General features: G+C 40.7%; 1 protein-coding gene across 15 annotated transcripts in view; it reads right to left on the bottom strand.

Annotated features, from left to right (window-relative positions):
• Nucleotides 1-4,842: 4,842 nt before the first annotated feature.
• Nucleotides 4,843-13,392, bottom strand: part of LOC120425567 (sorbin and SH3 domain-containing protein 1) — a 181,632-nt gene continuing 173,082 nt past the window's right edge. For 14 of the 15 annotated variants that reach the window (XM_039590188.2, XM_039590195.2, XM_052710505.1 and 11 more), the window contains 5 exons: nt 8,102-8,438; nt 7,932-8,046; nt 7,661-7,870; nt 7,055-7,260; nt 4,843-6,999 (listed from right to left, as the gene is read on the bottom strand). In XM_039590188.2, coding sequence (XP_039446122.1) covers nt 6,831-6,999; nt 7,055-7,260; nt 7,661-7,870; nt 7,932-8,046; nt 8,102-8,438 — 1,037 coding nt within the window. In that variant the 3' untranslated portion in view covers nt 4,843-6,830. Of the gene's footprint in view, nt 7,000-7,054; nt 7,261-7,660; nt 7,871-7,931; nt 8,047-8,101; nt 8,439-11,785; nt 12,008-13,392 lie in introns of all 15 variants that reach the window. The other variant, XM_052710506.1, reaches the window with a different exon arrangement.

Genomic DNA, 13,392 nt, shown 5'->3' with positions numbered 1-13,392 from the left:
CTGTTCAGCACTACCAGCGCTTTAAGAGCTGCGAGCAAAAGCTAATCAGTTTTCGTATCTGCACTAACAGCGCTTTTCCAGCAGATTTGCAGCTGAGTTTGGACTTTATATTTCTGATTTCCAGCTAGGCCCCTACTGTTGTTGTTCCAATCCTGCAAAATGTCAAAAAAATGTTGTTGTCTCTTTTTCTCTCTTCTTTGCTTCTCTCAATTCTATTTTCGGGTTGTTTACTACTTTGCCGACTCAGCTGACCGAGTGGGGAAGTTGAATTATTTGCTTAAACTTGCGGTGTTGACGATTTGATGCTGGAAATTGATGTGGTCCTGGTGATTCCTGTGACTGTGTCCTCACGGCTAAACGGGGAATGAATTTCTCAGTATGATTTCAGACCTATAAAACTGTTTCGTTGGTGAGTTAAATGCTCCATCTCAATGCAGATTTCTCATGCTCTAAAATATAAACATTTATATTTCACTTAGCCACTACGAAGTTTCGGTTTTATTGAGGAAAAACACTTTTTTGGCAGATTTAGGATAATTTATTAAAGCTTCAAAGATAATAATTGCACAGCCCCAGAACACACATGCCAGAGAGTTGGGGGACGTTCCTTGAGATGTTCCTTTTTGTCGTCGTTTTTTGTTACTATCCACAAGCTTACCGGGAAATGTCCATGCTATGTCCACTGGGTTTACGAAGCCGGATGATCCAGCTTTGACGAAATGAAATCTCTGCTTTCCTCCATTTCCGTAAATATTCGTCTGGTCGCGAAGGCCTCCGGAACAGTAGAAGTTGATACCTGAAGTTTTGTTCATCCTGAAACATGTTTCTTTCTTTAATTAGAATATACTTTAAAATGATGAAATGATGAAAAAGCTTACCAACAGATGAAAACAACGAACAATTTCTTCACCCAAAGATATCTCTTCCAAGCTGTCGGCATTTTGCTCCTGGCTCGATTTATTTTGGTTAAATGGATGAAAGAGTAGGAAATATATTTAGTTTTACTTCTTAGTGCTGTCTCTTTCGCTCTTACACGAAACAATATAGTGTTGCCAGTTTGATGAAATATTGTGTTGCAGTGTTGCCAGTGGCAGCATCAAATGAGCTCTATTTCAGCTTCATTTAGAGCATTTGTTTTAGAGCTGATTTGTGTTGAGCTTAGCTGTTTTATGACTAATTTGCTTTTCTATGCTGTTAAGCAGCCAATTTATGATTTCTTTTAGTGCTGGGTGGTTACTTGGGAGCGTAAACCAGTCATGCGACGTATCAAGCTTCTTGATTTTGGAAATAAGTATTGATTCAAAAATTCATAACTCGGTCAGAGATTTTTTGTACATTCTGGAAATTTCTGAAAACTTGGAATTTGATGTCCTCTGAAACATATCAGAAAATAAAAATAATATAAATGGTGTTTTTTTTTTTTCAAATCATGTTTTAGTGACAAAAAGTGAAATTAAAAATCACTAAAAAACTTACCGTGTATCATTTTTTTAAGTGTAGTCCTTATCCATACCTACAACTTTGCCGAAGACACAAAATCGATCAAAAAATTCCTTCAAAAGATACAAATTTTTGAATTTTCACGTATCATTTTTGTATGGACAGCTGCCAAATTTGTATGGAAAATTATATGGACAAACTAATGATGTAAAATGGCTTCTTTGGTCATACCAAAGGCATCAGCTGGATTAAAAAATACAAAAAAAAATCGAATGACCGAAATCTCAGCTCATAGGTATTGTTGATATCATTATATTTTGTCTGCCTTAATCCTTAAAGCCTAAATTTCCAAAAATGTTTGATGAAAGTTTTGACGATTTTTACTAGTTTCACTCACATTGAAACTTGTAAAACTGTGGTCTAAAATAGGGATCAAAACATAAATGAATCATTAGTTTTTTATCAACGAAAAAAAAAAAATTAGCATACAAATGTTTAAAATAAACCTTAATTTTGAAAAAGTATAAAATCACTTATAAGTGATCAACGGGCCATTTTACATGATTATTCAAAATGGATCCGCGGGCCACACAAAAACACTGTGCGGGCCACGTTTGTCCCGCGGGCCATACTTTGGTCACCCCAACTCTTAAATGATTTAGAATTTTTAAATCCAAGATGGCAGATTGTTCAAGAAGTACTTAGTATGCTAAAAGGCATTCAACAACTCAAATTTGACTAAAATGGGGTCGCAGGTTTGATGTCAAAATTAGAAAATAAAAAAATACAACAAAAATGGATGTTCATGATTTGATCATTCGAAGTCCCACACATCAACTTCGGATAATCCAAACTTCGGATAATCCAAACTTCGGATAATCGAGGTTGCGGATAATCGAGTCTGGACTGAATTTTTGTTCATAATACTTGAATTGTTATAATTTGCAATATGGATATCAAACGACGCAAAACTATGCTTAGATTTCACAACATATAATTTTGAAAGACTCCAATTTCTATAATTTGCACCATGGATATCAAAAGCTGCAAAATTTTGAAAAAAAAAATCACTTAACAAGAGTTTTTAATAAGAATTACAGAAAACTTCACACCGTTTTTTGAAACACATTTTTGGTTTTGTTTTTTTTTGCAATGTGGTATCAAACGACGCCAAATTTGGTATAAATTTTCATGGCTATCGGATAATCGAATCTGGACTGTATTACAAATAGTGAAAATTTGATTTTTTTTCAATAACGTTAAAATGTGATTTTTTTTGAATGTTACACTAAAACCATTACTTTAAATAAAATCTATCCAAAGTTTAATGGCTTTTGATTCAAATTATAAAAACGGAGTATTTTCAAAAAAATACTGTATTTTGTGAAAATTTAAGTATTTCACATTTTAATTCTGGTTTCGTAAAAATCTACGCAAAAAATCGCCTCGTTTGATTCCCATATTGCAAATTATGAAAATTTAAGTATTTTCGAAAAATACGGTTTTTTGTGAAAGTGCTTAAATAAGAGTCAAACATAAATGCCAAAAGTTGCATCTCTTTCAGCAAAAATTTCTTTTCTAGCACATGCAACTCGAAACTCGAAGCCTCGCTTATCTTAAGTTACCCAAGTAACCATCCAGCACTAAAACAAATCACTGTCCAGCACTAAAAGCGCTTTTACAGCTGCAAGCTAATGCTAAAGTGTTTTGACATCTGCATCAAAAGCGCTTTTGCAGCCGATTTGCAGCTAAGTTTGGACTTTATATTTCTGATTTCCAGCTGGGCCCCTGCTGTGGCTGTTCCACCCCTGCAAAATGTCAACAAAGTTGGGAGAGGCAAAAATATTGCTCTCTCACACTCTCTCTCAACTCTAATTTTGGTTTGTTTACCACTTTACCGACTCAGCTGTTCGAGCGGAGAAGCCAATTTATTTGATTGAATCTGCTTTGTTGGGGATGTGATGCCAGATATCAGAAGTGGTCTTCGATGTTAACTGATGGTTCCTGCGCCCTGGTCGTCACGCCTGTTTGGGAAATGTTCTACTTGTGTGTTTGAACAGCTACAATTGCCGTTGCATCCTCTAACCAAACACTCGAAATTTGTAAAAGATTTCTGCCCCACGATTTCAAGAGTACATATATTTCGTTGAGAGGAAAGGAAAACTCAATTGGATTTGGGTTTGAAGATATTGTTTTTATTACATATCACATTGCATCACATGGTTTATTCACGAACCTAAAAAACACTACATGATACTCGCTATTCGTACCTGCAACCGTGGCACCGCAATCGCGAAATGTCCGCCCTCCGCCTAGATCGCTGTCCGCTGTCTTCCAAGTCCGAACGATTCCAATGGTTGGTGTTTCCTCGACACAAATGTCATGTTGGAATTCCATGACGTGGGTTTTGATTCCTGAAACATAATTGTTTGTTTATTAATGAGAAAAACTATTTATTTTTTATAATACTTACAAAAACTGTAAAAAAGGTGTTCAGTTGCAGCTTTTTCCAGTCCGGATCTTGCTTGCTATGTTGATTTTTCAACGAGTGAGCGAGAGCTGTGTTTTGCTTTGTTCTCCTTCTCGCTCACTCTCTCTCACACTCACTCAAAATGGCAGACGTGATGCCAGTATTTTTAGAAACATTATGACAGTGTTGCTAGTACCTGCACGAAATCAGCTGCAATTCAGCTATTGCTAGAGCAGTTGCTTTAGAGCTGATTTGCTCTCACATTAGCTGTTTTACAGCAGATTAGCTGTTGAATGCTGGTTTACAGCCTATTAATGATTTCTTTTAGTGCTAGATGGTTACTTGGGTAGTCAGATTTCAAAACTGAACAAACTCAAAAATAAATAAACGAGGAATGACAGATGAAGGTACATCTCTAGAGTTTTTTTTTATTAGGTCCTATAAACATATGAAAGACAATAGTTTATTGGTTCTTTAAAAAAAAACTCTGGATTTGAATTACTAACCGACTCTGAAACTTTTAAATTTATTACATGATCCCACTTGGCATCCCTGCTTCCAATTCGACGAACGCGTTTTGTTTACACTAGTGGCCGCCAGATCGCATTAGAAATACGATTATGTCAATTCTGGCCATCTGGCGGTCATTAGCATAAATTGCTAGTGATTCTCTTAGGGCGACCGACTGGAAAAAAAATTGTGGGGTTGAACCGAGTTTTTTTTATTAAATAGTTTATAAATTTGATGTACAGTAATAAATTGTTTTTAAATTTATTTTTATTTGCATGCAATCTGACACAATTTTTCTCCCGATGCATTTTTCAATGTTTTGTTTCTCAGGTTCGTCTCAATCTAAGCGTTGATGTCTCCATTTTATTTTTTTGTTTCAGAACAAAAATTAGGATTTGTCATCATTACAAAACCATTTTAAGTTCATTTTTACTCTCTTTATTAACTCATCAACAGAATGGTAGTGTGAAAGGGGGGTTGTGAAGGCGGCATTTCTTCATCCTGACCGTTTATCAAGAAAACAAAAACAAAAATTAGGATAAAATTACGAGTACGCCGTGTGTGCTCTCTCCTACATTGGTTAACGTGTTTAGTTTTAGTGTCTGTGGATGTGATACGTGTGTTCTGTGTGAGTATGTTTGTATGCGCTAGTTGTAAGTGTACATTCTTAAGTTCGTGGGCAAACGTGCCCCGTTTCCTGTCTTGGAAAGGAAGTTAAGTTTTACGAGTTTCCGTTAACAGTATACGTGTATTTGTGTGTTTTGATTTGCGGCTATGCTAAAGTCCTCTTCTCAAGTGTTTCCGATTGGCGCAAGAAGCGTGGTTTGGGGGAAAATTCACTTAAAAACATCACGAAACGAGTTGTATTGCTCATAACGCACACAATTTATCAGTGAAACAAAAAAACAACCATTAAAATTCGCCAGTTTAGCGCCCCGTTTATTGCCGCGGCCTGTGTGTCTGCTTTTTCTTAAACCCTTTGAGTTGGTTACATAACCTCGTTAGGCCGTATCGGCCGGAGCGGGTCTTTTTCGGCACGAATCGATTAGATTCGCGGTTTGTTTCCTTCTTTTTGCTTTGTTGTGTGCGGCACGAATTTCTTTTTATCACTTTCGTGATTTTGCACTTGATTTTCGACTATGTTTTGGTACTTCAGCTGCTTTATTTCTTCTATAATTCTTTCTTTATTTTACAGATTTTGATTTCATGCTTAGCTTATGAACAAAATTTTGCGTCTTATTTTAGGGTGTTAATTTTGTCTCGTGTTGAAAAATGTTAATACATTCTAAAATTGCTCAATTTGGTGTATGCGAAAACAATTAAACAACATTTTTCTTATCATCTCGCGGTTGTACTCGAAATAGGAAAGAATTTCACTGAAAGGCACGTTTCTATTACAAACAGTCTAAAAGGTTCTAGTGGTTGTAGCCAAAAAAGAGTACGCACTCTACACAGCTGCTAGTTAGTGTCGGTCTTCTGATAAATTGGATGAGATTGGGAAATTAAGGAAATCTTACAAACTGATTCAACAAACAAAAACGCACTTCTATAAGTGAAAATAAAGTTAAGTAAATCTCTATTCCATTGCTTCTGCTACTGTAAATAAAATATATAAATAAGAGCAACACGTAAAAAAATCTGATAAAGAATATATTAATGAACAATGATGAGAAATGGTAAATAAAAATATCCAAGAACATTCGGTGCCACGCGTTCAAATATCTTTTCTACGCTTGATTGTTGTTAGATTAGAAGGGGGTAGACACTAATTGTATACAATTTCCATGTAACGCAACGCTTAATATTTAACAACATTTTTCTTCTCGTTCGAAAATCATCAGAGCTGCTGTGTTTGTGTTAGTTCCGTTTTGTTAAGATACGTTTGGAAGAATAATGACTAGCAAACAATTACACTGCTTCTCGCGTCGCTTGATCAACATGTTGCTGTTGCTTTATTTGGTTTTTATTTTTTGCTATCACCACTCTTTCGCATTTTTTTACTACTGCTAGTAGGCTGTGATGTTTGATTTTGTTTCCTCTTCACCCACTTTGACGCTGATTGGCAATGAAATGGCTGTTCCAAATCTCAGCAGGCGCTTGGGCGCTGTTTTAAAATTACTTTTTGGTACACACAAGAAACATTTGTAGCGTTCCCACCGCGCTGCGCCGTTGTACTCTCTTTTTGGTTCGGTAGTTTGTGTATCGATAAGGCAACAAGTGGGCAATTTTGGCCTGCTCTTTTTCATTCGCTTCAAAACACTCCCAGGAACTCGACCTTGCGCTTGCCGATGGAGGCGGTGGTCTTTGGTGCCGCCGGTCTCGGGGTGGTCTGCTGCTGATGCTGACGATGCAACGATGATGACGATCCGGATGCTACGGGTGGTGGCGGAGGAGGTGGTTTAATCCGGTCTCATAACTTTTTCACGTAGTTCCCGGGGAAGGTTCCGAAGCAACCGGTCCGGGCGGAGGTGCCCACGTACCAGCCGTCGTCGCACTTTTCCAGCACGTACACGACGTCGCCCTCGAGCAGCTCCAGCTCGTCCGAGTTTTGCGGTTTGTAGTTGTACAGGGCGCGATAGCTGGAAAATTTAAAAATAATTACATGTTCTTCGAGGTTCTGATTTTAAAACTCACGAAATCGGCTCGTTGGTGGTGTCCACGTGCAGAACTTCCGTTTTCTGAACCGTCTTGGTTTCGCGAATGATGCCGGGCGAAACTCGGCCGTTGCTTAGCCCGTTGTCGTACCCGGTGGTTAGCGTGTGCGTCTGGATCGTCTGCAGGTTCGGCTTGACGATCGGTTCGATCTCGTAGCTCTCCTCACCGCCGATGTCCGTGAGGACCTTCAGGGGGAAAAATTTAAAATTTTCTCATATTTTATTTCTTCTTTTTTTAAATTGAAATGTAAAACTGGCAACACTGGAGTCGACAACACGCCGGCTAATCTGACAGTGACAGCTGACAACTCATCGACATAATTTTTGCATTGTCTTTTTCTCTGTTTTGGAAGTAGAAAGTGACAGTTCCAAAGCTTTGCTTCGGTGACAGGTGACGAAGGAATGTGAAGCTTCAGTTGTTTTCTAATCTGTTGTTATTGTAATTCATTTTGTGATTCGTTCTTGTTCGTGCAGATTACGGTCAGAGTGGTCATGAAGACGTCTTTCAGATAGTCGAAAACAAACAAAAAACGAATTTCTACAAATATCCGAAACAAATTGCAACAAATCCGGCTCCGGAACCTACCTCCACGTACGACACCGGGAAGATGCCCTTCTTGTTGCCGATCCGGCCCTCGAACCAGTTGTCGTCGACGCGCCGCGTTAGGGTAACCAGCTCGCCTTTTAGCAGTGACAGCTCGACCGTGGTTTGTGCGGTGAAGTTGAACTTGGCCCGCGCCTTGCCCTCGCGCTGGGGCTTCTTCGGCAGGGGTTTGGCACCGTCCCGTGGGAGGATCTGGAAGGAAGAGTTGTTGTAGTGTGGATGGGTTGCCGTGAGGGGTGCCGAAAGCACTTACTTCAATGTAGTTTGCAGGCAGGAGTCCGATCATGGCGTTGTGTTCCCCTTCGTACCAGTTCTTGTCGATTTGGCGGCGCAGATAGATGATGTCGCCCTTTTTGAACGATAGTTCTCTGAAACGGGAGAGGTTAGGTTCCTGACTAGCTTGAGGAGGTTATTATAGCAGACCTGGCTGTCTGTCCCTGGAAGTTGTACAGGGCTCGGGCGATGGTCCGCGGAAGTACGTTGTTCGGTTTGGGCGCCAAATCCGCATCAAAGTCCTCGTACCGGTTGACCGGGATCGGGCTCTTCTGCGCCGGGACAAAGTTGTCCGTGTGGCGTCGGTTCTGCAGATCTTCCAGCTCGTGCATGTACTTCCGGCGCCGCTCCTCCTGGTACACGCGGCGCATGTGTTCCGCCTGCCGGTACGCCAGCTCATCGTCCGGGATCGCTTCCTTGTACTCGTACCGGATGGGCGTCTTGTAGTGGATGTTGACATCGCTCTCGATGTAGCGACGGGGAGACTCTGCGGAGTGAAGAAAAGCGAAACATTTGTAGGGTTCATCCATCGCTAGCGGAGCACGGAAAGCGAAACTACAGGTGCAAAAGTAAACAAATTATATGCATCAGGTGAGAAATTACTCTCCATCTCGACTCGTATCGCTTCCGCGGAAGTCATTAATCGAGCGACCGTAATTGAACAAGAGGAAAAAAGTCGTCACCTGGTCAATGCAATATTTTACCCTCCTTCCGTCCGGGCACGGTCGCGTTAGAGAGTCTCCGGACAAGATGAATGTGCAAAGCTAATGTTTTTCCTTTTGCGCGCACCCAAGGGGTGTCGATACAGCCATTACCACCCCGCAGGGGCCGGGTGATTTGCGATTCGCGATCAAAAGCTCAAAAATTCCGACAGATGGCGCAAAGCATCGAAGAATGACGATTCAGATTTTCGCTGTTCGGTTGCATAGGAATGCAAACTTAAAATTGAATTTACAGCTTATAGAACAACTTTTGAGAAAAAATTCAAGTAGTATGATTGTTAACTCTTTGCCCTCTATAAATTAACGCAATAAAAAATAATTTGAAAAAAAATAATTTTGAAAAAATAATATTGTTTAAAATGATAGAGCATCAAAAGTTAACAAAGTATCAGCTCAAATTTTTGCTCAAAAGTTGTTTTGAACGCTGGAATTTAACAAAACAGAATTCGCATACATAACCTCAAAGGGCGGAAATTTCAATCGACATTCTTCGCTCTGTTCTGCTACTCAACACTAGGTGTCGCATGTCGTTTGGCTCTTGAACGGCAATAAAGTCGTACGACAAACTTGGACAGTGGCGGGAGGAAATGCACCGCAAATCGTGAGGCAAATTTCAATTAGTTGCCACAGCGCGGCGATTTCACCGAATCGATTTCTCAGGCGCTACCGGAATTTAGAGTTATCGCTTTTTCTTTTTAATCCGATGACTTTTATGGCATCGGGTGACAGAGCGCCAATTGCCATAATGGATGACAACATGTCATAATGTTATGTTATCAGATGACAGCTCATCATATTCTTGCCATAATGGACGCCGTTTTTGACAGATATCAACATTTCGGTGTCGTAGCAAGTTGTAAACTGATTGCATAATTGGTCAATTTGTAAAAAAAATCAAGTCATCAAGCTCAACAGATTTACAGCTATGATACAATGCAGTCTATAAACACTCTCGCGCATAACAAACAGCAATATCGACTTGTTTTATAATCTTTATGGGTGCATACACAAAGTTTTCCAACCAAACAACAACAAAAACAACAGCGGCTCAGTTTCTGTTTTGGTTTCACTGTTCGCCGGGGCCCCCGGGACTAATCATGCGCCGCAACGGCAGCGATCCCTTTTATGACTGTTTTTAATATGCTCAGGTCGTTTCAGATTTTTTTTGTTTGTTGTGGTTGCTTTCGTTAACTTTTGCCAAGCCATTATACGTCTATGGTCGTAAGTGATTATACTTTCACTCTCGATGGTAGACTTTGAGGCAGGTGAAATTGATTTCGCTGGAACGGGCAGAAAATTAAAGTTTGCTGCAAGTATCACTGCACTGTTAGGTTGTCATTATGCCGCCATTATGGCGTACATGACTGAAATGTCAAAGTTTTATAGCAAATCGTAGCCAACTGCGATGCGATCTGATAAATCGCCCCAGCAGAGGGAAAAAATATGGCAGAACGTTAGAAAACCCATCAGCGACCCAAAGCGATACGATCGCCCATCATAACCTCAATCATTGTTGGCCAACCCGCGGATGTGTGCAGACAAGCGTGCCCTCTCGTCGGATGTTTATGGTTCCTGCCGCGCGCGCAAAAAAAAGAGATGAAATTATCAAAGCGGTACGGTTCGGGGCGCTCTAAAGGTCATCGACTGACCGACTGCCATAATGGCCGCGCCGCTAATTGCGTAACGTAGCGCACCTTAATTTATTTTGGAGGTTAGGTGAAAACCTAACGGTGACGGATCGGCGCTGACCCATAAACCGAATCAGAACGCGATGACAGCTTGCGGCGGCGGTGGGCAGTGCCAAAATTCGCCGTTAAGTCAATTAACGCCGCTTGGGTGCGCACTTTTACGCTCGGATTAGCGCGTGTGTAGGCGCGAAAAACATTACAAGAGCTTATCTAATTGGATAAGGATGAGTAACGCACCAACTGTTGCTGATAATGGCGATCGATTACGTGCACGATTTGCTCTGCGCCATAAAGGCCATTATGGCACTAGCTATAAAAGCAGTGTGACGTTTGACGTTCTGGGTGGCACCGGAACCTCAAACGTCAACTAATTACAGTGGGCTTGCTCTTTGTAATCGTCACTTCCGCTGCTGTTCCGGCCTCTAATTTCGACCGACATCGCGTCATCGTGGACGCAGTCATAACACGATAATAAGTTTAATGACACACTACTTGATGCTTTTAATGGTTCTTACCGCGGTATGTTGTGTGGCTTTTGATGAACTTCCAGGTGGTTTTTTTTTTCATTTTCACGTGAGAACTCACCACGCTCGACGTGACAAAAAGATGAGCTCGAAGCATAAATCATAAAGCGCGGTGTGCGGACAAAAACCGCAGCAACCATAATGTCACAATCGAGTGGAATTTCGGCCTACTGCGAGTTGCACTCGAAAAAGAAAAAAAAAACGGAACGCTGAACATGAAAGACACGACAAGTTCTGGTTATGGCGATTGCGGTCAACGCATGCTGGGTTCATTTTTGTCAAGTTTATCAGCTTGTCACCGGGGGTTTTCCCCGGTGCAACAACGGCAGAACAAGGTTCGGAAATGGGAACACTCCGCTTTTTTGTGGTTGCCAACTGCGGGTGAAAATTAATTTTATGGTGACGGAAAAGCTCTCTTCATCATCATTATCGAGGGGGGCGGGCACGTGGGTTATCGGGACGAACCACATTTTCGGGAGGGGATATTGATGAGAAATGAAATTGGATTAAAGGCAAAAAAAAAGAATCAGGCAAAACAAGGGAAGTCAAGTTTATGATGTATTACAAATATTCAATTTGAAAAGGACTTGGAATTCCACCCGTGCTCGCCCTAATGAGTCTCATTTGAAAGCCACTACTGCACTGTTGCATATAATGATATACTGGAGCATCATTTGGGCGATGAGTGCGCCTAATTTAGCAATTCAAAATTCGTGGGGGTGTGTTGAGCCAATTTGTGCACTGGAACGAAACTAACCAAAAGCTGCAATTGAATTTCAAATTAGAAGCTAAACTAGATCCAAGCTAGCCTTGAACTATCGAAAAAAAAAGTCAAAGCAAGCCTACTAAGTGTGTAATCAACTAGAATTTGAGCGTAAACTACAACCAGTGTGGACTCACCGCGACCCTTGTTGGCTCGACTGTTGCAAATGCTGAAAGTGATCTTCATTTTATGTTTTGGATTTTCACAGTTCTTCAACTTGGAGAAACGTTTCACGCTGGGGGGTTTTCCACTCTCACTCAGCTTAAGTCACTTAACTCGCATAAGGGTTTGCTTACTGAGAGTCACAAGCAGCAACTAGAGTGCTTACTTGGTCTAATGAGTTCATGATTATCTGTTGACTGAACACACTTTATTTGAAAAAAATGACGTTGCTTTCTAAACACGTGATATTTTAAACCAAACTTTGAGTTTTTTCTCAGCAAGCTCCATGAAAAATCCCACCAAACTTATTCCATACCCAATCGCAAGGATTATCCAGGCCAGCAACATGTCGTCGAACTTCAAAAATACGCTGCCAGGACACCGTGCGTGAATTTGAACTTTTCAAAGAACGGACTGCGATAAGCCGTACAGTAGATTTGAACCGGATGTTCACATACCAACTCTTCCCTCGACGAAAGTCATAAGAAAGTTTTGGAATTAGAGATGCCATCTCTTGGTTAACGTACCTCGCCATGCCGGGTTCGTTGCTCCACATAGAGTATACGAAGGGATCATGCACAACGTACTTTCCAATGACAGGATGTTTGGCATGTTTGGCGGGTGCAGGATTCTCCTCAAGGTTAAAGTGAAACTTTAATCCAAACTCGTCAAAATCTGTCAACTTTTTTGCTGATGGCGCTGAAGGGATTATCGACCATCAGCGAGATGATCTTGGTCTCGAAAGCACTGGTAATGAAGAACATGAGAATGATCATGGAGTGAAGGATGATTCTCTCCCACCGTCTTGCTTGGTGTAGATTGTACCGTTCAAAGCCGCACACAACCAGCAAAATTGGATCGTTCCGGAACAGTTCAGGGAGGATTCGTTTGATGATTTCAGCCAAGGTAAGGTAAGGTAAGGAGCATGCTGCAGCAAATTCGAACCTGCCAACACCGTCAAGGTACTCGATGATGTGCAGAGGGTAGTCCAGAATATCCGGATGATATGCAGCGAACGCAGTGGTATCGGCTAGCAGAACGAGAAGCCACGTACACGGAGAAAAAAGAGTTCCCAAAATCGTGAACAAGCGTTCGTGAAAATGGGAACCACGAACAAAGTGTTCAAATTTCATGGTACGTTTTTCAAAATCGTACCATGGGATTTGAACACTTTGTTCGAGGTTCCCATTTTCATGAACGCTTGTTCACGATTTTGGGAACTCTTTTTTCTGCGTGTAGTCAGCTTTATGGTTCGAGAGCGATTAACGTGAAGACTTCCATCATTCCCATGATTTTTCGTTCAAAGATATAAATTTTGCGCCCCTATCAATATTTTGACAAAATTCCTTCTACAAGTTGTTTAGAATACTGCCCTACACATGCTGATTCTTTTTGGTCACGATTATCCCATTCCTTGCGAAGTTATGGAAATCGTCAATAATCAATGATTGCCAACTAGGACGTCAATGACTGTATTATATAAATTTTGAAGCACAATTGATTTAGGTCAAAAATTCCTTCAATGGATTCAAGAAGGCAACAACCAGCACAAGCTGATTCATTTATTTATTTTTCATTTAAA

Source organism: Culex pipiens, chromosome 3, assembly GCF_016801865.2.
Source record: "Culex pipiens pallens isolate TS chromosome 3, TS_CPP_V2, whole genome shotgun sequence".
NCBI lineage: Eukaryota > Metazoa > Arthropoda > Insecta > Diptera > Culicidae > Culex > Culex pipiens.
This window is presented reverse-complemented; position numbering and strand designations above follow the sequence as displayed.